The following is a 27,241-nucleotide window of genomic DNA, read 5'->3' as shown; positions in this document are numbered from 1 at the left end:
CAGCAATCAATCACATGCTAAAGCTATAATACTATTTCATGTTATGGTTATTTAGATCAGTTATAAAATAGATATGCTCCTACTGAGTGGTAGAGGCATGAGGTGATGATACTGCAAGTTAACGTTTAATGAATATGACTATTATTTGTATCATGTAATTATATTCGCTTTGCCTACTAGATCATACATCCTTTGACTTTTTAAATGTGAACAAAGATTTCATTGACATCCGACAGCCACTTAAACAAGCACAGTACTGTATGTAGCAAACACACATTCAATGATTAGCACTATCTAGGAGCCGAAGCCCTCACACAGTTGAGGCTCTACAGAGAGATATTGACTTTGTGTTCTTATAGCCCAGTGCATTTACAAGGGCCATCCAATAATCTCCAAACACTTCATTAAAGATGGCAAATTACCATGAGTTTAACAATACAACTGAACATAAACTGCACAGGAAAGAAATTCTATTGGGACAGTATGAGAGCTGGTCAATGTACAGTGTTGAGGTCTTTAAGTCTGATGCTGCACAGAAGCCTTCTCATCTATGCATCGGTTTTTACACAATAAATAGACAAATCAATGTATTTAATGCCTGCCTTTTACTTAAGGGAAATGTGACATGAATTATATCTAGTCGGATGAGTTTTTATCATGATACTAATGTCATCCACTGGGCACTCACAACTGATTAATCAGTCATGCTCCGATCGATTCGATTTGCTGGCAAACGCTCTGTCACAGTTAGGCTCTTTTCCTTTATACAGGCTATTCATATGCTGTATTAAACTTTCCCTAAACCTGAGGCGAAAAAATAAATAAATAAATAATACTTACATCAATAATAATAACAGTAAGACTTCTTTTTTTCTATCTTTCACATTACAGAAGAAATGATATCATACAGTAGATGAATAAATCAATCATTATCACAGTATACATTAATTCAAGTTTGTCTCTGTGCCTGCTGCATGCTCAGCAGTCTTGTGGGGATCCCTCTCTAAAAGGACTTTTCACTAACAAGCTATAGTCTTTCAAAGATGTTGCTGTTCCTCCTTTTTCTACAATATAAATAAATGAACCTGTGGTTGAACTTGATATGTACTGCATTGCTATTCTTACTCTATGGTTAGTTTTATGATCTCTATAGATGTGGAAGACAACGTTGGTGCTGCTCGGGGGCAGTAGAGTGGCCTAATGCAAACTAAAGAGAACAAAGTGGATACTGAATAAATGAAAGGAGGTTTGACACTGACAAGGCTTTTTTTCCATAAATTTGACAGCTGGCATGACATTGTTGTATCAACTATTTTTTCAAAGCATTCATTAAATGCAGTATATGGTGTTTGCTGTGTGAAGTTGGCATCTAGTTTTTTCCCTTAAGGTTGATATATATATTTTTTTTTTTTATGTTAGCAGAGTTGGGCTTTTTCAGGCAACTCTTACTATAAAATACAGTGTGAAACAGCCACGGGGAGGTGCCCTTAAACAAGGGAGTACAGATTTTAGATGTCCTGCATGCTGAGCAGTGTGGCATCTGTAGCAGGCTAGATTTGATGGTAGATGGAATCAAACAAAATCAAGCCCAAGTGAAAAAGGAAATGCATGCATTGATGGGATGTCTATTACAGTAATGAGTTTTCGTTGTTGTTTTCAAACCTTTACCATGGATGTAAGGGCCACAAGGGACACAAAATCTCCCAAAGTGGACAAAACGCTCTGTGGCAGCATTAAGTAAATTTATGATCTTGTACATTTGTAACATTTTACTTGTAACATTTTAATGTACTATACACAAACACAATATAAATGCATATTCTGCTGTGCAGAATCTTGGAACCGCCAAACAAGCTGCAAGATCCCCAAATTCTCCACCCAGTAAATTATTTAGTGCTACTGCCTCATTTTTCACTCGTCCCCTAAATCTAATGCTTTTTTTTTTTTTCCAGTGAAGAAAAATAAACTTTGATAGAGAAAGCTCTGTCAACAGTTATCTTAGTTTATATGGTAACTGCAATTTCAGATAAAGAAGCAATATGATTTTTTTTTCCCCTCCCCCCCACTTACCCATTTGTGCTATTCAATTTCAGGGATCGAAATACCTTGAAACTTCGGGAACATCCTACAAAAAAAAAAAAACTTCCTCGAACTGATGGGGTTGAGGGTTGATGTATTGCTATGGGTTATAATTGCTTCTATACATACTGAGGGGCTGAGAGGACAATTAAAGACTTAAATGGCCTGGAGTTAAATATCGGGACACTTGAAAAATTGTTCCACAGGACACATATTTTCAATCTGCTGGGCGTCCATCCGTTCTCCAGGCCTGCAGGTTACACAAATGTAAAGTGAGCTATTATAAATGTTGATTCCCCCCAAAAGTTAACGAGGGAGCTCTGTCGAAGGCCGAGGTGTCCTCGTGTAACCCCGCTCGCGCTGTCGGCCATCACATTTGTTGTGACTGTCCTCGCAGCTCGTCGCGAGCTGAGGGCCGCTAATGGGTTCATTAAGGTTATTGTGCGCATTTTCGCATGACGTCACGCCCCCCCCACCCCCCACCCCCCACGCGTTGCATCCCGAGCCTCAGTTTTCCACCGGAGTGGAGACCAGTCCGGATCAGACGGCGTCGTTTTGTCTTTCCGTCCGCTGAAAAACGGAATGTATTTTTCTTTTTTTTTTTCTTCTTCTTCCAGCTTTTGGGATGTATGATCTCAACGGGCTGCCGGTCCGTTCGGCGACTGCGATGGACAATTAAAAGTTAAACCAGTTCCTTTATTAAAGTTGAACTGATCGGGGACCGGGGGTTTTACTGTGGTTTCCACTGACTCTGGCCGGTCGCGGCTGTAAAGTTTTGCCCTGAAAGCCGGTGACAGCTCCTCTGCCGGATCAGGCTCCCCACCCCACCCCCCTACCCCACCCCCCCCCCCCGCGAGCTGTCCGTGTGACAGAGCAGCGGACAGGCGGAGGAGTTGACGGGAGCTGGGTGAAGTGGAAATGCTCCGCCGGCGCGCCTCTTCGCCTCGCACCCGCGTTTGCGATCTGCCCGAAACTCCGGCGGATTCGCGCAATGTGGCTTTAGCCGCTGGACTCGCGAGTTCGAGAGCCGGGATCTTTCTCGCCGTTGGATCACCAGGATGCATCGCCACTTGAACCCATGTAATGTGCAACCTGAAGGAAAGTGGATCTGCCTGACGAGTTCTCTCGACATTTTATTTTAATCCCCCGACGCACCTATTTAAAACCACAAAAGAAACGAAATCTCCCGGCGCAATGATTTTTACAACTTTTGTCATTATACTGTCCTTCCCGGGTAAGTGACGAATTCATCTGTTGAATTTCTTCAGTGTTTAGGCTGTAATACTTGTTTTTAAACCGCTCCTGTTCCTTTACAGTTCGATTTAATAAACGCAGAGGGGGGGAAAAAAGGTACGTCCCTCGGATAGGGAGAAACAGATGTTGATTTGGTTCCTTTTGTTCTGATGGCGAGCATTCAGGGCTCAGAAAGTTTGTCTACTGCTCAGTGTATCTTTGTGTGTTATTCGCCAAGAAAACAAGTGAGCGCCGTCGAATTAAATAGCGATAGCCGAGGGATCGAGAACCCTCTGTGTGCAGAACAAGGTCTACAAACTAGTTTCCACCCTGAACGCAGACCTTTCCCTGACTCAATTCTTGCAACTCCCAGCCTCAGTGTTCACCTTGAAGGGGGACGGCAGCACCGCCTCCCGGCCCGTGCACCTGGACTGCGTGAAGGCCAGCGAGCAGTGTCTGAAGGAGTACTCCTGCAGCACCAAGTACCGGACGATGAGACAGTGCGTGGCGGGCAGGGAGAGCAACTTCAGCGCGGTCACCGGGCCGGAGGCGCGGGGCGAGTGCCGCAGCGCCATAGATGCCATGAAGCAGAGCCCCCTGTACAACTGCAGGTGCAGAAGGGGCATGAAGAAGGAGAAGAACTGCCTCCGGATCTTCTGGAGCATATTTCAGAGTTTACAGGGTATGCAGTGATTCAGAGCAAACTATTAAATCGTTATTTTATGAGTTAAGAAGTATTCAGATCCATTTCCTTTTAAAAAAAAGAAATAAATTACAGGTAAAAGTACGTAAATGCCCTCCAGCAAAATGTACTTTAAGTATCAAAAGTAAGAGTACAGTACTTATTGTGCAGGCAGAATGGCCCCTGTCATTGTTTTATTATATTTTATACTATGGATTATTATCACTGATGAATTAATTTGCATTAAGCAGCATTTCCATGTTGTACTGGGTCAGGGGGGAGCTGGTTGACTACTTTAAATACTAAAAGTTAGCTTAATCAGTAATTCCGCATTATTTTATAAGCTGATGATATGTGCTTATATGTGTTGTATGTCAAAAACTACAATAGAAAAAGGTAATGCAGTGGAGTAAAATGTACAGTAAAGTTTAAAGTAGCTTAAAAGGGAAATACTCAAGGAAAGGACCGAAAAATTTGTACTTAAGTACAGTATGTGAGTAAATGTACTATTACTGTACACACATTTTAACAATGAACACTTCTACTTCTCACTGTAAATCTTAGTCACACTGCAGTAAGCAGGTCTGTTTAAAAAATAAATAAATAAACAAATAAATAAAAATCAAGCTGGAAACATGCTCTCAGAACAAATACGTGTCACATGCAATCTCCATAGTGTCCCGGATTCATTATACTGACGCGTCATCATACAACTTCTTCTCAGACTGCATATTTGTTCATGCTCACGTAACATAGAGATAATTGTACTTGTCACAAAGTGAACCTAGGGCCAACCGTCTTCACAAGTTCTACTGTATACTTAAATGACAACATACTCATATTTTTTTTAAAAATAAGCAGTCATGTATGTATCAATATGAGTCATTTAAGGGATTACCCATTCAGTATGATTGATTTTATAATGCGAATCAGGTATCATCCACCCACACTGCATATATTTTTACACAAAGTCACACACAAACACACACAATTTCAGGCAAACATCGTTGACAATAATTTTTTTTTTTTCTCCCTGCAGGTAATGATTTGCTGGAATACTCTCCGTATGAGCCAGTCAATAGCCGGCTCTCAGATATCTTCCGCCTTGCCCCCATCATAGCTGGTAAGAAGCTGCTTCTACATTGCTGTCATTCCTCAGGTTTAAGTTTGAACATTGTGTATAGTTAAGTTATTGTATATACGGTCATTATTTTTCAGTTATGCTTTAAACCAGCTGAACTCACCACATCCTCCCTACAAATCTGTCACTATTTTACAACCACTCTTTTCTATTGCTGTCTGGTTTCAGGCTGCAGCTTTCAACACCCGTTATCCATCACAAAAGCTTTCCTCTGCCACTGTGACCCACCATACACAAAGCACAGTAATTTAGTATATTTCACTTTCAGCTCCCAAGGCAATGATGAGATATCTGCATGTTTTTTTTTTTCCTACTGTCACAGTATTAATGCTGGGAGTAGCATTGACAGTATGTGCTAGTTTTGAATTAATCATCCTTTTAGAGGAAAGCCTGTGTTGTTTGAGATCCAGCAGCCTTTTAGGGCTGAATGCCTGGATTTTAAAAAAACCAAAAAAAAAAAAACCAAAATGGTTTGTTGTTGTAAATCTAGATGCCATACATGTCCTCAAATGTCAACGGAGTGCAGGTGGACTTGGGAGCATACACCTAGGCATTCCCATATTTATCTGCTGAGATCAGAAACACATACACAGAGGAGCAATTAACCATCTGTCTCTGTTCAATGGCACTGATAAAACAAGAGCTGTGTGTGTGACAAGTGCTTTCTGGCTGGCGGAGGGCATCTGCTGTACTGGCCAGCTACCATTTCAGTGAAAAAATGGTTATTTGATTCTCTCTCTTCCTCTCTGGCTCTCTCTCTCTCTCTCTCTGGCTCTCTCTCTCTCTCTCTCTCTCTGGCTCTCTCTCTCTCTCTGGCTCTCTCTCTCTGGCTCTTGCTGTGATTGAATCAACTTAGCGTATCACAGTGGCTCAGCTCCACATGCAATGACATAATGGTTAACTGTATTTCAAACAGAGAGTAAAGAACAATTTATTGGAATTTGGATTTCTCTCCTGCCCTGGAATGGTGCAAATGTATTGCAAAGATAGGTCTAGCAATGTGAGACTAAGAAGAATTGCAGGAAAACTGAAACTGGAAAAGTGGTTAAGGATTCATGAGGCTTTCAGATGATGGGACTACTAGTGAAAACAAAACAGGGATCATTAAAGGCCGAGAAGAAAATGCAGCCTGTAATGTTCATGTCCTTCTCTAACCACAAAATCATTTGCTTGATGTAGTTTAAATGAGACAGCAGACCCCCTCCAAAATCTAAGGAATCACACTGAAAAAAAATCGGTGATATTTAAATCTTGATCAAGCTTCGGACTTTTTGGACACCACTGTATTTAAAAATCTGATTTGCTGCTAACGTGCTCTTTTATCAAAGTCAGTGACCTAGAATGTGCAGAGCTGGCAGCTTAACCTCTGTTGTTGTTTTTTTAACATTATTAAGTGCCATTACTACAAGAAATCACCTAGATTATGTGAGCAAGATAAATTGGGTGCAGAGATGGAGCTGGAGCTGAGTAGCCAGTTTAATGTATAACAGTGTGTAAACAGCCAAAGGGGCTTCTAAAAAAATAAATTACTTAATGGGTTAGATATCAGGAATCCATTTGCTATAAGTGACCTCATTCCTGTGTAGAACTAAGCCAGGCCTCAGGCCTCAATCCGCAGTGTAAAATAATGCACACGTGAGCCAGTACAGAATGATTTGTTCTGTATCCCAAGGGTCAACTGCTAAGACATGATGCTCACTACTCTGATTGGCTGTAAACAAATGCTTGTTTTATTATATACGTATATTATTTATTTATTTATTATTCTTCCAAATGTTTCAGCAAATTATATTTTATAAAAACAGGATGGTTTTCGCATAGTATATAAATGACGACTTAAAAAATATATCTAGTAACAAGAAATCGACAAGACTAAGAGTTTACAGCAGCTCTGTGAGACTGAGTTTTGGCACAGCAGTGTTTTGAGCTAAAAGCTAAGAGAGGCAAGCTACCATGCTCACAGCGACAATACTACCAGGCTGATGCTAAGCAAGAATAATTTTTTACCAAGTTCACAATCGCAATGTAGAATCCTAACATTTGACGGTATTGGACAAATTGATTTACTTGGAGATGGCAAAAGATGGTAAGTCAGGGGATCATCAAGGTGACTGCAATTTATCCTAAAGGGACGCACGAATGTCCATCAGATATCGTTACCCATGGAGCCATGCCAAGAGCATGGCCAATTCGTTTCCCCGCTCCTTATGCAAGACTACTAGTATGACTCCTCTGTGTTTTGAGTACTACCTTCATTAAGTCGCTTTTCCTTTTTTATGGCTCCAGCAAAACTTGTTCACCTAAGATGAATTTTTAACTTTATCAATTCTAACTGAAAAGGAGAGCCAATAACTGCTAGAATGTAGTCTCCAGGAACAGCTGATATAAAATTCTGCATCATTTATAAATCAATGAACAAGTGCCTCTCATAGATGTTCGGGAATGCTGCTGTGCAGACGGGGAGAATGATGGGACTACAGGAAAACAGAGCTAGTGAACCACACAACGTGTTTGTCTTTAAAATAATTTACTGCAGTACCAGAGGACATCAGCAAGTAACACTCAAAGTCATTACTAAATTATACTGTGCATACAGACAACTTGGGATTATTATAAACGTATCTGCAGCTTCTTGCTTATGCTTCTTTGCAGTCCCATGGCCAGAGTTGAGACAGCAAAGGTTGTCGCAGAGTATATCTGCTTTTGCAATCACATTCTCAACTCATTATAAGCGAGATACTTTTTAGGAGACAAGATGCACTGATGCTCCTTATCCATTGCAAGTCTGACACTACCGGCACAAGTACTGATTAGATTCCAAGAGAACTTCTGGATTACCAAATACTGTACATATGAATGAGCAAGGGTATAAATTCAACTATTTTCATTCTGTCTTTCTGTATGTTCTAAATACTTACCTTTGAAAAGGAAAATAGTACATAATTGGCTCTATATATCTGAATTCCTTATTTGAAAGTTAGGAATATGTGTGACATATGTGTGTATGTATGTGAATATGAGTGTAAATCAGCAATGCCCTTATGCAGACACACCTCTTATACTCAGTTTTTAAATCAAACTCCGGCCACTCACGTTTCCGTGCCATAACCAATATAAATTAGAGCACATTTTCTCAACTGTATAAATGTTTTCAGTTTAAAAGTGACAAACTTGACACATTTTCAAAAACCCCTCAAGCCAGTTACTCAATTTACATGTAAGGAGACACTCTCACTAGTACTGGCCCTACCACTGAGCCCAGTATCTTCCCCCTCTCCTCCCAGTCTATCTTCGTAGTCTTACCGAGAATTGAGTCGGTGAACAAGAGATGAAGCTTGGCGGGATCAACTTCCATTGCAAAGATCTCAAGACTAATTCAGTGGGTCTAGCTGCCTGAAGCAACAGATGACTCCTCAGTAGTCTTTGTCCCCTGCCGCTGGCCTGGCCTGCCTGTGAACTGTGCATAAATGTGCAAACTGCTCCAGCCTGACATTAGAGTAGCCATCAGTAGAAGAAACACTTTAAATCTGCTGATCCTTTTTACACAAGACTGCTTTTGGCCATATCAGTGAATCATCTGAAGGCATTTCCTTTCACAATCTTCTCGTCTGTTTTGGTTCCCTGCCCCTCTGTAACCGCAGAATAACACAATTTATTCCAACCGAGTTAACCAGAGGGAGCTCGAAACCCACCAATAGACGTAAGTGGTGGATTATAAATTTGAGATTCACTTATGTGCTGTGTAATCAATTATTAAAACCTATGCATTCTGTGCCATCGTATTTATTGACAAGCATATTGTATTTCAGAGTTTTGCCTTTTTCATAATGGAAAGCATAGTAAGTTTGATTTATATGACATGAGATATCGGAACGTTGCATAAAACATTTGTAGACGTGTAAGCACAGGGAAAACTACAGGGGGCTGGACACAATAATAGCAGCATTTGTTCAATAAAATGTAAGCTAAGACCACCTCCAACATGGCACACCACATTTACAGTATTACTCTGTGTGTCAAGGTGTTTTATGTCCACCCCATGTAGAACAACACAACAAAATGACTTCAGAGGGCAACATGAAAAACTACAATAAAATCACAATAGAAAGATATTAATATGCGTCTTGAAACTTGTTTAAGTGGGGATATGCCTTGTAATGAAGCAAAACACACCTGAAAATAAAACTTTACTTTGCTACCGAATTCTGACACTTTGAATTAGCTATATCATGCAAATCAATTACATTATATGTCAGTCATGCCAAGAATGTTGTTGAGCAAATAATATTAGACACATTACCAGTCACACACACACACACGTACACAGACATGTGCACACACACGTGCACACACACACACACGTACACACACCTATTCATGTACTGACTAACCCACTCCCAGCATTTCCTGCCACTTAGACACATAAATGTTACTGAAAGATGAAGGCTCAGTAAAGCAGTTTGGAACGCAGAAATTCCTCACCGAGATGAGTGTACCTGATGGCTTAGCCATGACAAGTTATGTGTGCAGGGAGCCAAGTGGATATGCAACCATGAGCGATGCAGGCTATGGCTAATCATGACTTTGAGATAAGAAAATAAAGCGCTGTAGGCTGCAGGTGACACGGGATAATGTTTTTCGTTTGTGCATGGAATTATTTATTGCGAGCTAACCACACGCTGCACCCGCATGCGCAAACAAACTTAATGTACACAAACAAATTATCGCTCATACTGTGATGTGACACATGTGCATTACTGCTGAATGTAGACCTTCATCTACATGCAGATCACCCAGCACACATTCCCATACATTGGCAGTGAGATACATACTCTCAAAATTCAAAAATATCTCAGTGCCTCCTGATATACAGGTGCATAAATATAATGGTCCTTGGTTTTAACTACTAATGTTTAAAATTAGGAAACTAGGAGGAAGAACAGAGAAGAAAGTCTCCTATAGTAATATTATTTGACAACTGCTGATGGTGAAACAGCAAATTTGTATGTCATGACACAGTTACATTTTTAATTGGCCAAGTGGAATCTCCTTTGATCTGAGTGGGTCACTGACTTTCTGAAAAACAGAAAGCAAAAGTGCCCTTGGGCATCCACATATCCCGCTCACGCACTGCATCCACAGGTGCAACCCCACAATTTGTACTCACGTTTCCTGATCCGTCTCTCTCTCTCTCCCATATCCGGCAGTAACAGTAGTGCCATATGTCCAGTCACATTACTTTACCCTCATCTTCATAACGTGTGTGTCAGATCGGCAGGAGATGTTATCTCATAGCGTGATGTGCCACCAACAACCTCAAACCTTAAAGGGGTATTTTGGTTTCCACATACATTGTTTGTGATCATTAGAACATTTGAGCAACTTTCTCAAGCAATCGTCACTAAATATTGTGGTCTCCATCATCATTGCCTTATCTGTGGGGATTTTCATTTTCATCCTTGTGTGCTTCTATCACAATCGTGCTGAATATGGCAGACATCAGAACTGCTGAACAACTATTTTAAATCACTGCAGGATTGAATGACTGTCTAGAGGATTAAATAGAGGAAATGAATAGCTGGTGCAGTAGGAGCTAAGTGAGATCTTGCTAATTACATGGGTGCACTTAATATATGGGTCTTGGGTCTGGTCATAAATACTGAAACATTGTGTGGATTTAGTGATGCTGGCAGGAAGCCTGAAAGACGGCTGGGTGCCATGAAGGAGAGGGCTCTGACCACTGCTGTTTTCTTTCTATTATGGGAGATGACAAAGAAGGCACTAAGTGGAGGGATAGGTTTAAAAGGATTAAATTAAGCAGTGGTACATTGTGAAGGACTTTGATTTTGGACCATTATGTAGACAGCGAATGGAGACTCTGTAATATAATCATTTTGTGATTTTAAATTTTTGGGCTGGTAAATTTTGTGTGAAGTGAAAATATACAGTAGAATCAGGTATCAGAGGCAAATGATATGGCTAGAGAAAATAATATGGTAAATACACACCGATCAGCCACAACATTAAAACCAGTTACCGGTTTTAAATAATAATTTGTACTTATGTAATCTGTATTTCTTGAACATGGGAGGATTTTCATGCCGTACACAGATAAAAGGGCAATTCCATGACCACATGTTCCTATACCTGCTCTTGGAATACATTCAGAGAAAAAAAAAAAAAGAGAAAAAAAAAAAAGAGTAGCTTGAACAGTTTCTTTGCAGAACATTGTTATCCAGAACTGCTAAACTGGAATTAAACCCTACAGAGAAAGGATTTTTTTAAGACCAGCTCTACCGCGTCTCACCTCAGTGCCCCTGTGTTTGATGGTGGTATCAGTCCGGGAAAATTTATGTGTCCTATTTATTCCATGTGTCCTGTGCAAAAAGATGCTTAATTTGTCTCAGCCTGCATCCATGAACATATCCCAAGGAAATAAGGGGATTGCAGAATCTGATGCATGAGGTGCATGAGGCTCTCTGGATGTTTCTCACAGGAAACTTGGACACTACTGCATCCATTTTCTCGTGTTTCTTCAGCTTCATTCTCACCAGGCATACAACTTAATATGGCCATGTTTCAGGCATTGTTTGCTATTGGGACTTAGTTACTTCAAAGTCTTTTTTTATACCTGAAATCGAGAAGTCAATTAATTTATTAGTTAATTGACAAAAAATTAACCAGCCATAATTTTGATGATTAATTAATCAATCAATTAATCTGCAACTATGATTAACCGAACAAATGTGATCGATCATCAATAATCGTTGCCGAGCAAAATGCCAAAAAGTTCCTTTCTAGGTGCTGACGTCACCTGTACTCGAGAGCTCCTTGGCCACTTCTCCAACACGGATACATGCCTTGTGTCAAATAGGTTTTCACAGTGTGGATAACCCCACTGATCTATTAGAACATTGCACATGAGACATATGGTGAATACACCACTAACCTTTCACTAGCATTTCATAAGTTAAGCCATTACAAAAAAAATGGAAACTTCTGGTTCACATATCCTCCCCTTCACTGCATAAGTAAAAGCAGAACCCCAGGATGAGATAGCTGACCTCTTCTTTGAGATTCCTTTTTAACCCTACCTGGCTTGCAGTCCTTCAAAAGGTCTTTTGTATCAACCTGTTAGAGGTCAAAGGGTCAGATTCCAGTGTTTGCTATACTGGCTTGTTATTTGGTCTGAATCAATGACAACATGATGGCCTTGCTCAGGGAGTGCAATTCAAGAAGGCTAAGTGACATTTGTTTTCCTTAAGCCAGTGGGGCTTTTAACAGGATATAATGTTATATGTCATATGAAGTTACCCACAAATCTTTTTTTTTTTTAGTTGGTTTTCTGTAAATCGAATTAAATACGACATGTCACAGCATTTTACAGAGAAACACAGAGACATTAAGAGGATTACAGAGACAAGCACAAATATTTTCAAATGATTACCATCATTGTCATTTATGCAGCACACAAAATTAAACAGCACAAGCAGCACAGAACAAAGGACAGACAACTATCGACAACAATCTTGAACACAGCCCTGTTTATGTAACTCACTGGCAATGTCAAATTACTTAATGTTTACCCAAAATTTCTTAAGTAATAGAATTATATTCTGATAAATGTGTCGCTGATTTATGACATGACGCTCTTCATATACTCATGGGGAGACTTGAAGTAACTGCTGAACTTCACTAAATCCACAATGTCATGATTTTCCCAATTAACTTGACTGTGGTCTTAGAAAGTGAAACATGGTTTGTACTGGAATTATTCGTGAAAATAAGAAAATATGACCCTAGAGTTAGCTTATTAATTACAAAAGTTCTCTTGATAGAAAAGGTTTTTTCCTGCTGTAGGGTGTTACATCTATATGGAGTCACACTGTGACCTACAGCTACAACCTTCTAACTCAAACACACACACACACACACACACACACACACACACACACACACACACACACATATAGCCATGTTTTAACCCAACTCCCAAAAGTAAGAACTTTTTTTCCCCTTTTTTTTTTTTTTAAAACGTGGGTTTTAAACACAACTAAGGTCAGCAATCTGAGGTAAAACTGTCACACCTATGGCCCAAGAGCTACAAACAGCCACTAAGGGATCACAGCCCACATCTCTAGGCACTTGTCAGATGTAAGTAATGGGTTTTGTAATATGTGATTAACCCAAGGTTAAATAATGTATTCAGATTTAATCATGGTTCATTCTGTGGTGCATGAAAGAGTGCAGTGAACTTCCATTCCACCTCAAAAGGCCGAATTACAGAAGTCATTCTTCCATGCCAAGGCTGAGGATACAGTTTGTGTTACTGTGCAGAAATCAGTGGAGCAGGAAGGACTTTAACTACAACAAATGAGAAAAATGAGATATGAGACTCATTATGTTGGCCACAGAGCGCTTTTGCTGTGATAGAAGGAAAGATGGGTTGCTCGGTTCGTGTAACTGCAGGCAAGGAAAATGCACTGTGTCTGAGCAGGTGTTTGTTTTTTATTTTCAAGGAGTACATTTCTGTGTTCTCTGTAAGGCTCAGGACAACCAAATCACCCTGGAGCTGCATGTATAAGATGTGATGAGAAAAACCTCAGCGGACACAGAACCAACACAATGGGATATACTAATATCATTACTGTAGCTTTTGGTAATGCTTGGAACATTAAGGGTTTGAGCTTTTGTCTAATTTGAAGAGATGAGAGGTCACCTTGAATTTACTAGAGTGTGGTGTAACCGTGGCTTTCTGGTGCACACACACAGGCGTTTGGATCACGAAGGCCAAACCTAATGAGGTCTGGCCTTCAGAGGAATCTGATAAAAACCTCGAGTACACCGTTTAGCCAGAGAACTTACAGTTCAAATGTGTAACAAAGCAACTGCAACAAACAGAGCAACTTGAGCAACAAACTGGTACAATCATTTATAATAAGATTCTGTATTTACACAATTTGTGTAATGTTGTGTTTGCAAATACAAGTATGACTGAATTCAGCAAGGCTCAAAGCTCTCATATGGTTGCTTTTTTGCTGTTTTGGGCATAAAGTAAATGATGGACCCCTAGTATAATATTGTGAGAAATTGGTTTTAAATACATAAATAGATATCTAGTAAAGTTATCAAGTAAAGTTTTTTCTGGCTATAACTGTGGGATGATCCACCATTTGGATAATTCATGTCAATTTTGACACAACAGCTTTTATTTTATCTTCCTTAATTATGTAAAATAGTATTTTCAAATGTAACTAAGAGATTTTTAGAAACCTCCTTAGAACCGTGGATAAAGATGGAGATGTGTCATTTCTTGGATGTGATGGAAATAAACTGTTTTTAAATAAATGGAAAATAATTTTTTTAAAAGTCAGGGACACATCCAGAGGTTATGGAACTGTATTACATGGTGGAAATTATAGTGATAAATGTGGACTACGAGTGTAACATCCCTTTAAAGAATTGTAATGCAGGACAATATCTCTTCATGATGCCTTTCTTTCTCTTTTTCGGTTCATGTCACACTCTTAATATTTCTCATTTATGATGCTTAAACAACAATGTAACCTGCGCAAGAAAGCAATAATTCTTAAATGAGGAAATACAAAAATGATGTGTCTCTCCTCTCTCTTAGTTGAGCCTGCATCCACAAAGGAGAACAATTGTCTGAATGCTGCCAAAGCCTGTAACCTGAATGACACATGTAAGAAATACCGCTCCGCTTACATCAACCCCTGTACTAGCAGGGTGTCCGCTTCTGAGGTGTGCAACAAGCGCAAATGCCACAAAGCTCTACGACAGTTCTTTGACAAGGTAAATGAGCATGTTAATTTTGAGAACTATTTGCAGCCTTTTGTGATTGATTTTGTAGTTTTGGCACTCAAACCACCGCCTGGACCAGGTGTCAAATATCAAAGGGGAAAATGCTATTTTAAGTGCAATTTCAAATTGAGATGACTTTCTATCCAGTTTCTTTACAAAAGTCTCAGTTACCTAGCATTGCACTTAATTCAGTGTATTATAATACATCACAGAATGGTACTATTCACACTGGGAGGAAGCCATAGTGGATCTGTGGTTTCTATGTTCACATTTTGCCACTATTATAGTTAAATTACTCACTTACTCGAGAAAGAGGAGAGATTTGCAGATATCACTGGATACCTGAGAGGAAGTGGAAGTTGTTTCCCCCTTCCAGGCTGTAACACCACGTGTGTCAACATACGTTCTTTCTCCCTTTATTTCCAAAATGAAGGTTCCAACTAAATACAGCTATGGGATGCTGTTTTGCTCCTGTCCGGCGGGGGATCAGACAGCATGTGCAGAACGCAGACGGCAAACTATTGTACCGGTCTGCTCCTATGAGGATAAAGACAAACCTAATTGTCTGTCTCTTCAGAACACATGCAAGACCAACTACATCTGCAGGTAAGAATGCTTAGATGGATCCTTAATATCCTTATAAATCCATTTTTTTCCAATTTTTTTTGTGTGTATACACACATACAGGCACACACACAGTTTTCAAATACACATCCTAATGTGTTTTGTATTAGTATTGTCTCAGTGCATGTGTGACAGTAACTTTGTCTCCACTTGTGTGCATCATTGAATAACCAATTCTAATTTCTAAGGAGGAACATATTACCTGCAAAGAGTACTTAAGTAGTAATTCAAATCATCTATTTTGAGAAATGATAATTGCTGTTCCAGTACAAAGTACAAACTGAAAACTGCAGTCATAATGTTAATTGAGAGAAAATTGCCTGTCTGAGGCTGAGTCAGTTTAATTCAAGTCTTTGACCAAAGAGGAGTCAGTAACAATAACTGCAAGATATAGCGTGTATAGTGGGTTATAGTGAACTGTATAGGTTGGGAAAAAAAAAAAAAAGCAGATGAACAGTCTTTCATTCAGTGAAGGAGTTTTGCCAATTACACTATTGCTAAATCTGTATTTCACATCCTATACTTTCATTTTCAAATCTCTCAGCTGACTTTATATGATCTGCAGTGTGTAAACTGGCAACAAAGAATAGGAAACACACATTTTTCTGTGGTTTCTAGGTCAAGGCTGGCAGATTTCATCAGCAACTGTCAGCCAGAAGCTCGCTCCATATCCGGCTGTCTGAGGGAGAACTATGCTGATTGTCTGCTGTCTTATTCAGGTCTTATTGGTAAGTTATTCTCCCAAAATATTTTTAAAATGACTTTACAAGGCTTTTGCTGGATTTGTTATGTAACTAGACTCATAATTGTACCCAAAGCTATACTACTAATGGTGCTTCTTTTAATTAGTTTTGTCCCCGTGTTTTTGCTCAACAATCTATGAAATCTATTCAGATGAGCTTGCACCGAGGAAAGTAAACAAGAAAATGTCCCAACAGAAGAAAACTCATAAGGCATGAACAGAATCAATTTATCAAATCATAAATATTAGTTGTCAATCAATCTTTTAGCTATCAAACTTGTTTGTATTGTTTTACGATCTTGATTTTTTTTTTCCAGTTTTTTTTCCTTTATAAGCTGTCTGAAGCTTTCATTGGCCTGATTGGAAGTGATGTATTAACCTTTAATTAAAAAAAATTTCCTAAACCAAAATCAAACAGAAAACCTGTTCAAAGGGTGAAAAGGTGATTCTTTTTCTAAAACAGCTGCACAGAATATAAGATAGCTCTTTAAAACTACAAGTACAGTGATGATTTACCACAGTGCAGTCACCATACAGCCATGGCTTTCTTAAGTCATACAGTTAGATGTGGACAATTTAATCATCCATACAGAAACACTTGGTAGGCATGTAATCTAACTTGCAAGCTGCACAACAGTTCACTTACAGATGTTAACTAGCAAGCCAAGTAACTTTATCTTAATGTGTTCTCCACAGCAGATGGTAGGGCACCACATCCACTAGACAGCCAGACAGCTGAGATCACACTCAAATTCCCGGTCTGTAGGGTGTACATGTCATCACAGCTCATACACGATAGCACTGTGCAGAAATAGTGCTCATTGCCTTTTCATCGGTCTTTCTTCCATCAGCAGGTTTCATTATGTAGGAAGGAAAAATAATGTCCCAATGAGTTTTCCTAATGAGATTTGACCAGGGTGCAACAGTGACAAAATGCAAACTCAACAAGCAGACATTTTAATCTGGACCATTCATATTCTACTTCAAACAGGTTACACCCTCTAATGGGTCCCCCCCCCCGTCTTAACCTCTCATCTCTGACTCTGCACACAAAAATCTGCATGTATCACACAGCTAATAAGTATGAGCCTACTCAACCCCATGCTCCCTACAAAAAAAAGGCAAAAGTGTTATTCAGTTACATCAGGATGGCAAAATATCCAAGCGACTTTCGACTCAGTGCTCATGAACTACAGTGATGAACAGCATGTTCATCACCACTGACTCCCAATGGGTGGTAAACAACAGCAGCCCTGAAAACCCTTTTAACAACAGTCCCCAGTGCCACCTTTGTGGACATCAGCACTTCTTTAAATAATGTGCATGTTGTGGAACATACAAAAAACACTGGCCGTGCTATATAATTAGGGGAATACTGTACAAGTCAGTGAGGCTTATAATCACAATGCAGTGGGTTGTTGTGTCAATGTCAAGACAGAGGGTAGACTCAATGGGTTCCATCCCTAATGCAAGTAGAGACCTTAAATGGTGAAGCATTTGTGAAACAGAATAATAGCTATGCTTGATAACACAGCTCTCCAATGAGGTACTTTGTAATTCAAGGCAAGTTCTATAGACTTTGTAAATGTGTTAAAGGCCCCCTATAATTCTGAATAAGATCATATCAGCCCAAATTGGCTGACCCGACCATTCAAATTTCACTGTGCAGAGCCTCAAAAAATGAGTGACTTAATCAAGAGAGTCCTGTTAGAAGGATTCAGCTATGATAAGTGGACTACAGTTACAATGATTTACAGTTGTTTTCTTCTCCTCTGTAGGTACGGTGATGACACCCAATTATGTGCGATCTCTTGGTATTAGCCTATCACCGTGGTGTGACTGCAGCAGCAGTGGGAACAGCAAGCCAGACTGTGACAAATTTGCTGAATTTTTTACCAACAATAGATGCCTACGTGAGTTCCCATATTCAGGCATTCTGCAGAAATGAATTTACATTTACATGTACTCATTAGGCAGACGCTTTTATCCAAAGCGGCGCCTGGTGAGGAAACTTAGGGTCGTGAGTGTCTTGGAGTTTCGCACGCGGACAGGAGGAGCCTGGGATCGCGCTGCCAACCTTGCAATCATTGGACAACTAGCTCTATCACCTGACCGCCCCAAATTTACAATATCATTAATGCAGAAAGGAGTATCCCTCCACTGAATAACAATCTCATCACACTCTCACACTTCCCTCACAACTTTGCACTGTTCTTCACTGCTTAAGGTCACATTGACCAGTTGTATTGTCTGGACTGGCCTGAGTGGGAGATAATGCCTTGAAACAGGAAAAGTATCTTGCCTTTGACATGTTCTCCCATCAAATACTTTACTTTGACTGTTTATAAGCAACAGTCTCTTTTTTCAGCCATATGTGAGTATTAATGGCATTCATTGGCATTTCAACATTCTAACTCCAAGTCTTAAGAACATACAATAGTAATTATAATTTAATGGAGATGTCCAAAATTGCTCTGACAGTAACTCAGGCAAAATTGTTTTTTAGTATGATTAAATCAGATCGAGAAACAGTTTTGAATAATACAATAGTTTTTGCCCACATTCTATTTTTCTCATGGAAAAGTATCTACGATTAAATGACTAATAAATGATGAGGAAAATTACAGTACATTACATACATTTTAAAGTTTTCTTGTTTCAGGCAATTATGAATTCATTTTTTTTTTTTTTTTTTACAGCTTTGTGAATCATAGCCATTAAAGGCAGACACTGCTTTTAAAAGGTTCCTGAGAAAGGTCAAGTAATTTCTTTTCCTAGCCAATTATCTGAAGTATCAATTATAAGGCAGCATTTAGTTGGACACTAACAAGAACTTTTCAGCCATATTTCCAAGACAAGGATGGAAGACACCTGCTAACATATTAGATGTGTAGACTACATTTTTAAAAACAGGGCTCAGAGGGCTTTCTGATGGATAATGCTTATTACATGTATTACAACATTCTATAATTGAATCGTACACACACACACACATTTTTTTAACATAATATATATTTTATTTTTTTATTTTTAAGTTTTTTTAATGTTTTTTTTTATTATTTTCTTTTTTCCTCTCAGGAGGACGTTTCAGACCTGCTCTATATGAAAATTGCAATGAGATAACATCTGTTATGATTTGGTGCTATACAAATAAAATTGACTTGACTTTATGACTTTCAATTTGCCACATTAAGAATTGTAGCTAACAATATGTAGCTGGCTAACTACCTCGCTAACATAGAAAAAAAGATGTGATAAGCACGAGGTACATGACGGTTGTAGAGTTATATTGAAAAGGGGAAAATGATGGGCTCAGTGTTTATTAACTTTCCAGCAATGTATTTCACAAACTGGTTAGCAACTTACCAGAAGTCACCGCTTGACTCCACACAACCGTCTGCTCAGATGTGAAGCGTACTCTGCTACGTGTGCTGCCGACAGTGCTGAGAGTATTTTAACAATGGAGTTGGAGCGCTCTCTGCTGACATTGGTATACCTGTGATAGGCCAGCATCGGCCGATAAAAATCAGCCAACCGATAAATCGGTCGAGCTCTAATTCTCCCGTATTTCCATACAGTATTTTGTCACTTGTGGCCTTTACTCCTGTCTCATTCCTTTTAAATATATTCTGTCTTGTAAAGCACCGATTCTGCATATGTACAGGATCAAGCGGGTCACCAGTCAATACACTCTTTTCTTGCAGGTAACGCCATCCAGGCATTTGGCAACGGTACTGATGTTGGAGTCTGGCAGCCCCAACCCCCGATTCAGCCTACTGTAGTAGAGCCTAGCATCACTCTGAGGGGTAATGGGCGAACCAATAATGCTCTGGACACACTGACAGACATGACCAAACTGGATCTCAATGGCGACTCACTATATCACATCTGTGGGACCTTGCAGGTGAAGTTTTAAATGTAGAGAGTTTCTGTGTTTAGATCCAGGCTGTATCATTTTTTTTCCTTTTCTGACTTAAAACACTTAAGTTATATTTCAAAATGAAAATTGGTAGACATAAAAAAAATGAATAAAAGAGAGGGAAGTGGAGATGGAATCCCCACATAAGATCACCAACTAAATGTGTTTCTGTGAGATCTGGGAGCAGGGTTGAAAAAACTAATTTCTCCAGTTGCATTTATCTTACTTATTTAAGTATGTATTTTTTTTTAATGCATACGTGTATTTATAATACCTCCAGGAAAAACACAAACTACTCTAATCTAAATAAATCAGCCATCAGTGTTTTGTTTGACTGCATACTTTATATATGCTTACAGACAATAGAGAGCTTTCAGTGTTATAGTTTACATTATTGGAGACGATGTAAATATCCAAATAATATTTATTATACCTCCACTTATCTCATTAACAGAGAAAGTTTATTGGCCTAATAAAGGAATTTCTTGTTGAAACAAAAAGGGCTCAGTAACAATGCAAAGTAATAAGTTTCAATTTTCATAAAATTTACTCAGTGTAGTTCAGGTAAGTATTTATTACTTTGTCTGCAGTTAGTGCCTGTTAAAATAAAAAGGGCAAACGGGAAATCCTTACATATATTAACAAATGTTAACAAACGTGGCTTTTTTTCCTAAATTCCTGAGGCATCAGAAGACTCTCAAAACCTATGAAAGAAAAGTGCCCGATTCCAAACTGAGGCCTAAACATCAGGTAGAGATCTATTCAGAGCCTCTTTCTGAGTGTCAGACGTCTGGCTGTGTCACCTTGAAGGATCAGCGATGGTTTTATGATGGCGTGCACAGAATCCCCCTCCTAGGCAGAAAGATGAGACATCACTGTGGAGTCAGAGTTTCCAAAGCTGTCGTGTCAAAGCTAATTGGTTGCCACAGAAACATCAGAGATGGCCCACAGGGGTAGTGTGTCTGTGTACAGGGACACAGTATCATTGTAAGGATGTACCAAATGTTTTGTCCCCTACTGTTACATGGGTAAGGTTAGGGAAAGACTGAGGTTTTTATGTTTACTTAAATCCATATTCAGTTTAATACAAATATAGCTGCTCATTGTTAAATGACATGTAAATGCCGATTGCCGACATGAGACACAAACTTGAGTGAACATCTCTCTACCTCCCGCATTTGCACTGAACCTAAGTCACTAATTCAAAGTAGCTGCATAATACTACTTGTAAACTGAGTTGCTCTGACAGTATCTCAACAAAATTCAAGCTTTACAAAGTGAGTAGAGGTCAAAAGTTTGCTTCTGACCTTGAAAATATAATTGACAAAACTTTACCACAAAGTCCATTTAGTTACTGTCCTAGAGCTTTTGATCATATCACACAATCCTCCTCAGCAGATGACGTTATTTCTAATATTCTATTATTTCTTAGATCTAACTAACTGATTTAATTTTCTCCACCAAGGAGGTTATGTTTTCACCTGTGTCTGTTGGTTTGTTTGTTGGATCGTCTGTCAACTGGATTACACAAGAAGTATTGAACCGATTTGCGCCAAACTTGGCCGAGGGATAGGGCCAAATTACATTTTGGGGCAGATCCAGATCATTTACGATGAATTTGATTTTTCTTCTCTTGAGTCTGGTGACGGTTGTTTGAAGTTGGTCTTTCTGGAGGTCTGCGCTCTCTGAGTGCCCCTCTAAGTTCAACGTTTCACCCATGTGACTTAAAAAAAAAATAAGGTCACAGATAATGGCATGAAAATGGATATTAGTTTTGAAATATCAAATGCAATTGCAGGGAATCTGTTCAGTGTGCTGATTTTGACATTTTAACTCATTATTTGCATGTTTTGCTTGAATGTGTTTACAGATGCTCCAGCTGCTTTGGTACTTTTTGGCCTCACCAACACACTTCAGACCTCTGCTGTTCTCCTCTGATAAATACTATGGGGCTATATTTTTAAATGAGATGATATCACATACTTTAAGCGAGACAATCTATCATATTGGCTTTTAATAGCGATAATATGATTTATTGCAGTAAAAACATCCTCCAGGAGTAAAGATCTCCTATAGAGCAATTAATCATTCTTCTCCAGAATCCTGCCTCATATAATTCTTTATACTTAAGAACCAATGCGTGAAGTGTTTATTATGTTCCCAAACCACTGTAGAGTCACTTTATCATTTTCTGTACTCCATCTCTGTGAGTGTGTATTTGTTTGTGTGTGTGGCTGTGTGTGTGCAAAAGCATGCGGGTATTTTTATGTTTGGCTGAAAAGGTTTGGAACAGTCTGAGAAAAGTTTTCATGTATTAAACTGTCGTAACCTTGAGCCTTCACAAACGGGATCTCGCACGGACAAACTTTTACAGAAACACACACACACACACACACACACACACACACACACACACACACACACACACATTGCTTGAAGAGGATGATTACACAAAGGGGTTCATGTAGGTCTAAACTATGGGAATTTGTGGGAACTGAAAGTATTACCATAAATTTTATTGCTGGGAGTATTTTGCTTCACATTTGTGGCAGTGGGAGTTTAGGTTGATTCAGTATTGATTTTGCCTGAACTTTGAAGACTATGCCCTTCTTTTAAACACAGTTCAACTTGCGGGCCAAGACAATTTCTTCTTTCCACTAAACTGAGACAGGCTAAATGATTGATCATTTTAAAGAAGCGTTCACCGGTATATACAGTTTGTCATAGCATTTTTGCACCACATCCAGCCAGAGTGTGATCTTGAAAGACAGGCAAACCCAATCAAAAAAGAATGAAAATTAATGTTCCTCTGCCTTCTCTCCTATTTTCTTCCCACTAGGCCCAAAGATTGGTGTCAAATCAAACAGTGGATACTAATGTGTGTGCGGTAAGGCTTGTTTTATTCTGTGCATTCCATTAAAGGTTCCCGTTAGTGCTCCAATAATTATAGTATTTGTGAGGCTGATAATCATACTAATATTTGAGAATTACAAAAAAAATCTAATGTCAATAAAGAGACCAATATTAGTCCAATCTTAACATAAGTAAATAACAAAAAAAATGCACTTAGCTCAATATTTTATACTTTGTTTAAGTCACAACATTATTTATTCATTATGTTTGTTTCCACTGCATTCATCGCATTTTGTTGTATCAATACACTATTTTTCCATCTCAGTCAAGAGTAAAATCTTTTTTGGAATATTTCAACTTCATTTCGTAATTCCAGCAATGAGGGGTTTTTTTTAATGCACAAATTGAAAATGTGCATAAAAAGTGGATAGAAACACACTAAAAAATATATCATGAAATAATGTGTCTAGGTGATGTATGGGGCTTTAGTTCTCAATCTTAATTTGACATAAACCAGAATGTAATGTGACGTAACATTTCTGACCTGACTTTCGAGCACATCAGTATGTGAAAATGGAAATTTGCTATGATTTTATTTACAGACCCTACACATATTCTATCATCCTTTAAAATCTCAGATTCATGGTGAAGGCCACAGGAAAAATCAGTAAATTATCCATTTCCAAAATATTCTTGTCAACTTTCCACTCAGTGTAACACTCTGGTCTTTCCCCCCAGAACCATCAACTGGACAAGTCCAGTGACTCAAACGCCATTGCTAGAAGCTCACCAGCTGAACTCACCTGCCTGCACCCGTCCAGTATGCTCCTTGCACTAGCCTTTGGCTTTACACCAACAGTATTACCACTAGAAGGTTTCTACCTTTTGTAGGATGTGAGGCCTATGGATCGACACTCTTAGCTCAAGAAGTGATTCAACTCGTGAACTTTAATATAGACATTTGCCAGAGTGTGACGCCTACGTTTTTCTTTAAGTGGAAAAAAACCAACAAAGGATGGTAAGAGGACTGCAATCATAGACAACAGTGGGTTATATCTGAGCAATTCCTGCTGACTGTTGCTGTGTTGGAAAAAGACCTGCTCAAGCTGTTGCTGAGATATCAGCTCATTTGCCTTCCATGCCTCGTGGGGGCAATTTGGTGACTTCAAAAAAAATAAATAGAAAAAAAAAAATCAAAAAAAAAAAAAATCAGATTCAAACTCAGAAACACTGATCTGATAACCATGTGAATAAATTCACTTTGGAATGTGTGCAATCGGTGCACATTTGACTGAGTGGACTGCCAATGTGCTGAACAGTGTTTTGAGGATACACTGGATCAGTCTCTGCATAACTGCGCTTTGAGTCAGCCTGTTAATAACCTTGCTTTAGTTTAACAAAAGGCAAACCCAGTGTTGATCTAAAAGTGTTGATCTTTAATATGCCACTATGGACAACTAACTAATTTCATAGACACGCTGTATGGAACACAATTCATAAAACATTTTAACTCATTTAAAAGACCATAACATTTTGTTAAAGTATCCTTGAAGGACAAAGACATATCTGCCCTGAGAACGTACAACAATTTTCTCTTCTACATGTTCAGTACTAGGTATAGATCAGTTTTGTAAATTGATTTGATTGGTTCTATGTGGTTTTATCATATCGCCTCTGAAAAGAATATTTTGTATATATAATATATTACAGTTTGCTGCTGTTAACTTGTAAAATATTGTCTGTAATGTTTTTGAGAGTGTATGTTAGTTTTGTGTTGATTGAGGCCTCTCAGATTCATCTAGTGTAGCTATGATTTATAAAATGTGACGGGGTATGGTTCTTTACCCATGTGGTTACAGATATGACTTTATTGTGTACTTATATTTTGATGGCAGATTGCATAATTTACTTAAACAGTATTTTTTTTTGAGGAATATCAAACTATCTTTAGCAGCAATGAGAACATAAAGAATTTACAAAAGCGTCTTTAATGGCTAAAAAGTTAAACATGTTTTGTTTGTTTTTCATCTTATTATATCTTGGTAGAGAGCAAGAGAACAGTGGTTTAATGAATAAGGAATGTGTACATACCCACATGTAGAGAAAATGTCACTAAACAAAAGCCAGTACAAATTAATTACTAACAATTACTGCTGATCCAAATGCTGGAAAAGATGAAAACACTTACATAGTTATTATATACTTAATGACACTAATTATCAAAGACATTCAAAGAACATGACAATGAACACTGAAGATTTGTTTTTAAACATCCTTACCATTTCAAAAAATGTGTGAATTGTGTCTTTTAAAATGACTTCCATGTATGACTTCTGAACTAAAGCCTGTACAGATGCACTTCTTTATAGATGGTGTCTCAGGTTTGTTTTTTGAAAGGGTGAAAAAGAAGTTTTGGTCAAAAATAACTGTTTATCTAATTTGACTTATAGATATTACCAGCATAAACCTTAAGACATCTCATGTAGGAGGACACCTTTATGTACAAGTAGCCATGAATAAAAATTTAAAATTTGGTTTATCTGTTCAGTGTTTGCCAAACAGCTGAAATAAAAATGGTGAACTGTGGCTCATGTTGGTTTCTACAATCAACAGCAAAAAATACATTGTTTTGGGCTCGTATCTTTTTTTTTTTTTTTTTTTTTTTAATGCTAGTTTATCTGGTCTTTTAGCAACAAGGAAGGACTCCCGTAAAGTAGGATTATAAGATAGCACAGGGCAGACAGAACATCATTGTCAGTCAGATCACATCATGCCCGGTGCGGAGTGACACAGGCGGACAAGGACGCAGCCCATAGAGGACAGACTGTTTTGGCACAGTGATGGAATACCTGACCTAGACAGACAGCCTAAGATTTATTAGATGTGTCACAGAACCGAAAGGGCCAAAATATCCTCCTCATGTTTTGCATGAGATGGAAATGACAACTGTCCATTGTAACTGATATAGGAGGGAAGTAAAGTGAACGGATATAACCAATCCTTTTAATAATTTGGAACTATACAAAACATGATTTTAGAAAATGCACTTAAAAGGAATCATTTTAATTTACATTCATATTCTTATTCACTTTCTGGCAGAGAGGGATATGAGAAGAATTATTCCACTCTCATATCTGTCTGTTAAATAGAAGGCTAGTGCCAACAGGCAGTTAGCTTAGCTTAGCACAAAAACTGGAAATGGGGGGGGGCTGACCTGTCTCTGTCCAGAATTAAATGGGAGACAAAATCTGCTTACTAGAACCTAATTTAATATGTTACATCTAGTTTGTTTAATCCATACAAAACTGAACTTCGAAATGACAACTTGCCCTTTTATGGCGGGTTATGTGCTGGGCTATTTCTTGGCTGGGACCAGCTTCCAGGCAACCTGCGGAGACTCAAGCAAGATACTGGTCGCATTAGTTACCGGAAGTTATGGTCCCAAAAGGATAAAATCTTCTATATCTTCTATATTTGTATTGTTGTCAACAAATTTCATAAGAAGACCAAAACCAACAGTGAATTGATTGATTAGTATCGTATGTGTAGTCAAAGTTTGATATAGCTTATACATATAGCTGTCTTCTGTGCCATAGATCTTTATTGTTGTTAAAAAACTATTAAAAACCAAGAATTGAGCTACACTGTTGCAATGGCTGACATGTTCCTTCACCTACCATAAATACACAAACAAAACACCAAATGGGCATTAATTCGTGGCTGAAAATAGTCCCTCACAAATTCAGTATTTATGGAGCACTCTGATAGCCAAAAGGTTACAGCGTATGCCACATAACTGCTGTGGTTTGATTCTGGCCGGGGACCTTTGCTGCATGCCCCTTCTTTCTCTCCATGTTTCCCGTCTGCTTCTCCACTGCTGACTGTCAAAGAAGGCAAAAAAAAAAAAAAGCTGTATTAGGAAATTATGCACCTTTTTTTATTTTTTTTTATTTTGGCTGGACCGCAACAGCAGGGCCAGCCAGTCAGTCAGCCAGCCAATAACTGACTGACTGCCTGACAGATAAAGTTACACCATTGGTCAGCTGCATGCTGCGTCACTGAGTGCTGACGTTACACCAGTTTCCCTGTTGGCTGTTGCTCTTTGAAAATGAAATGGCACAAACAGTTTCTATTGTGTCATCAGAG

At 38.7% G+C, this 27,241-nt stretch overlaps 1 protein-coding gene across 1 annotated transcript; it reads left to right on the top strand.

Moving 5' to 3' along the window:
- Nucleotides 1-3,208: 3,208 nt before the first annotated feature.
- Nucleotides 3,209-24,318, top strand: gfra1b (gdnf family receptor alpha 1b). Its single transcript, XM_040136061.1, has 10 exons — nucleotides 3,209-3,313; nucleotides 3,686-3,994; nucleotides 5,034-5,117; nucleotides 14,770-14,948; nucleotides 15,391-15,563; nucleotides 16,200-16,309; nucleotides 18,102-18,236; nucleotides 20,028-20,227; nucleotides 23,082-23,129; nucleotides 23,834-24,318. The coding sequence occupies exons 1-10, from the start codon at nucleotides 3,274-3,276 to the stop codon at nucleotides 23,984-23,986; spliced, it is 1,431 nt and encodes a 476-aa protein (XP_039991995.1). The 5' UTR covers nucleotides 3,209-3,273; the 3' UTR covers nucleotides 23,987-24,318.
- Nucleotides 24,319-27,241: the final 2,923 nt, after the last annotated feature.

This window comes from Xiphias gladius, chromosome 9 (genome assembly GCF_016859285.1).
Source record: "Xiphias gladius isolate SHS-SW01 ecotype Sanya breed wild chromosome 9, ASM1685928v1, whole genome shotgun sequence".
In the NCBI taxonomy this organism is placed as follows: Eukaryota; Metazoa; Chordata; class Actinopteri; order Istiophoriformes; family Xiphiidae; genus Xiphias; species Xiphias gladius.
The sequence above is the reverse complement of the archived record's forward strand: the minus strand, read 5'-3'. Positions and strand labels throughout refer to the sequence as shown.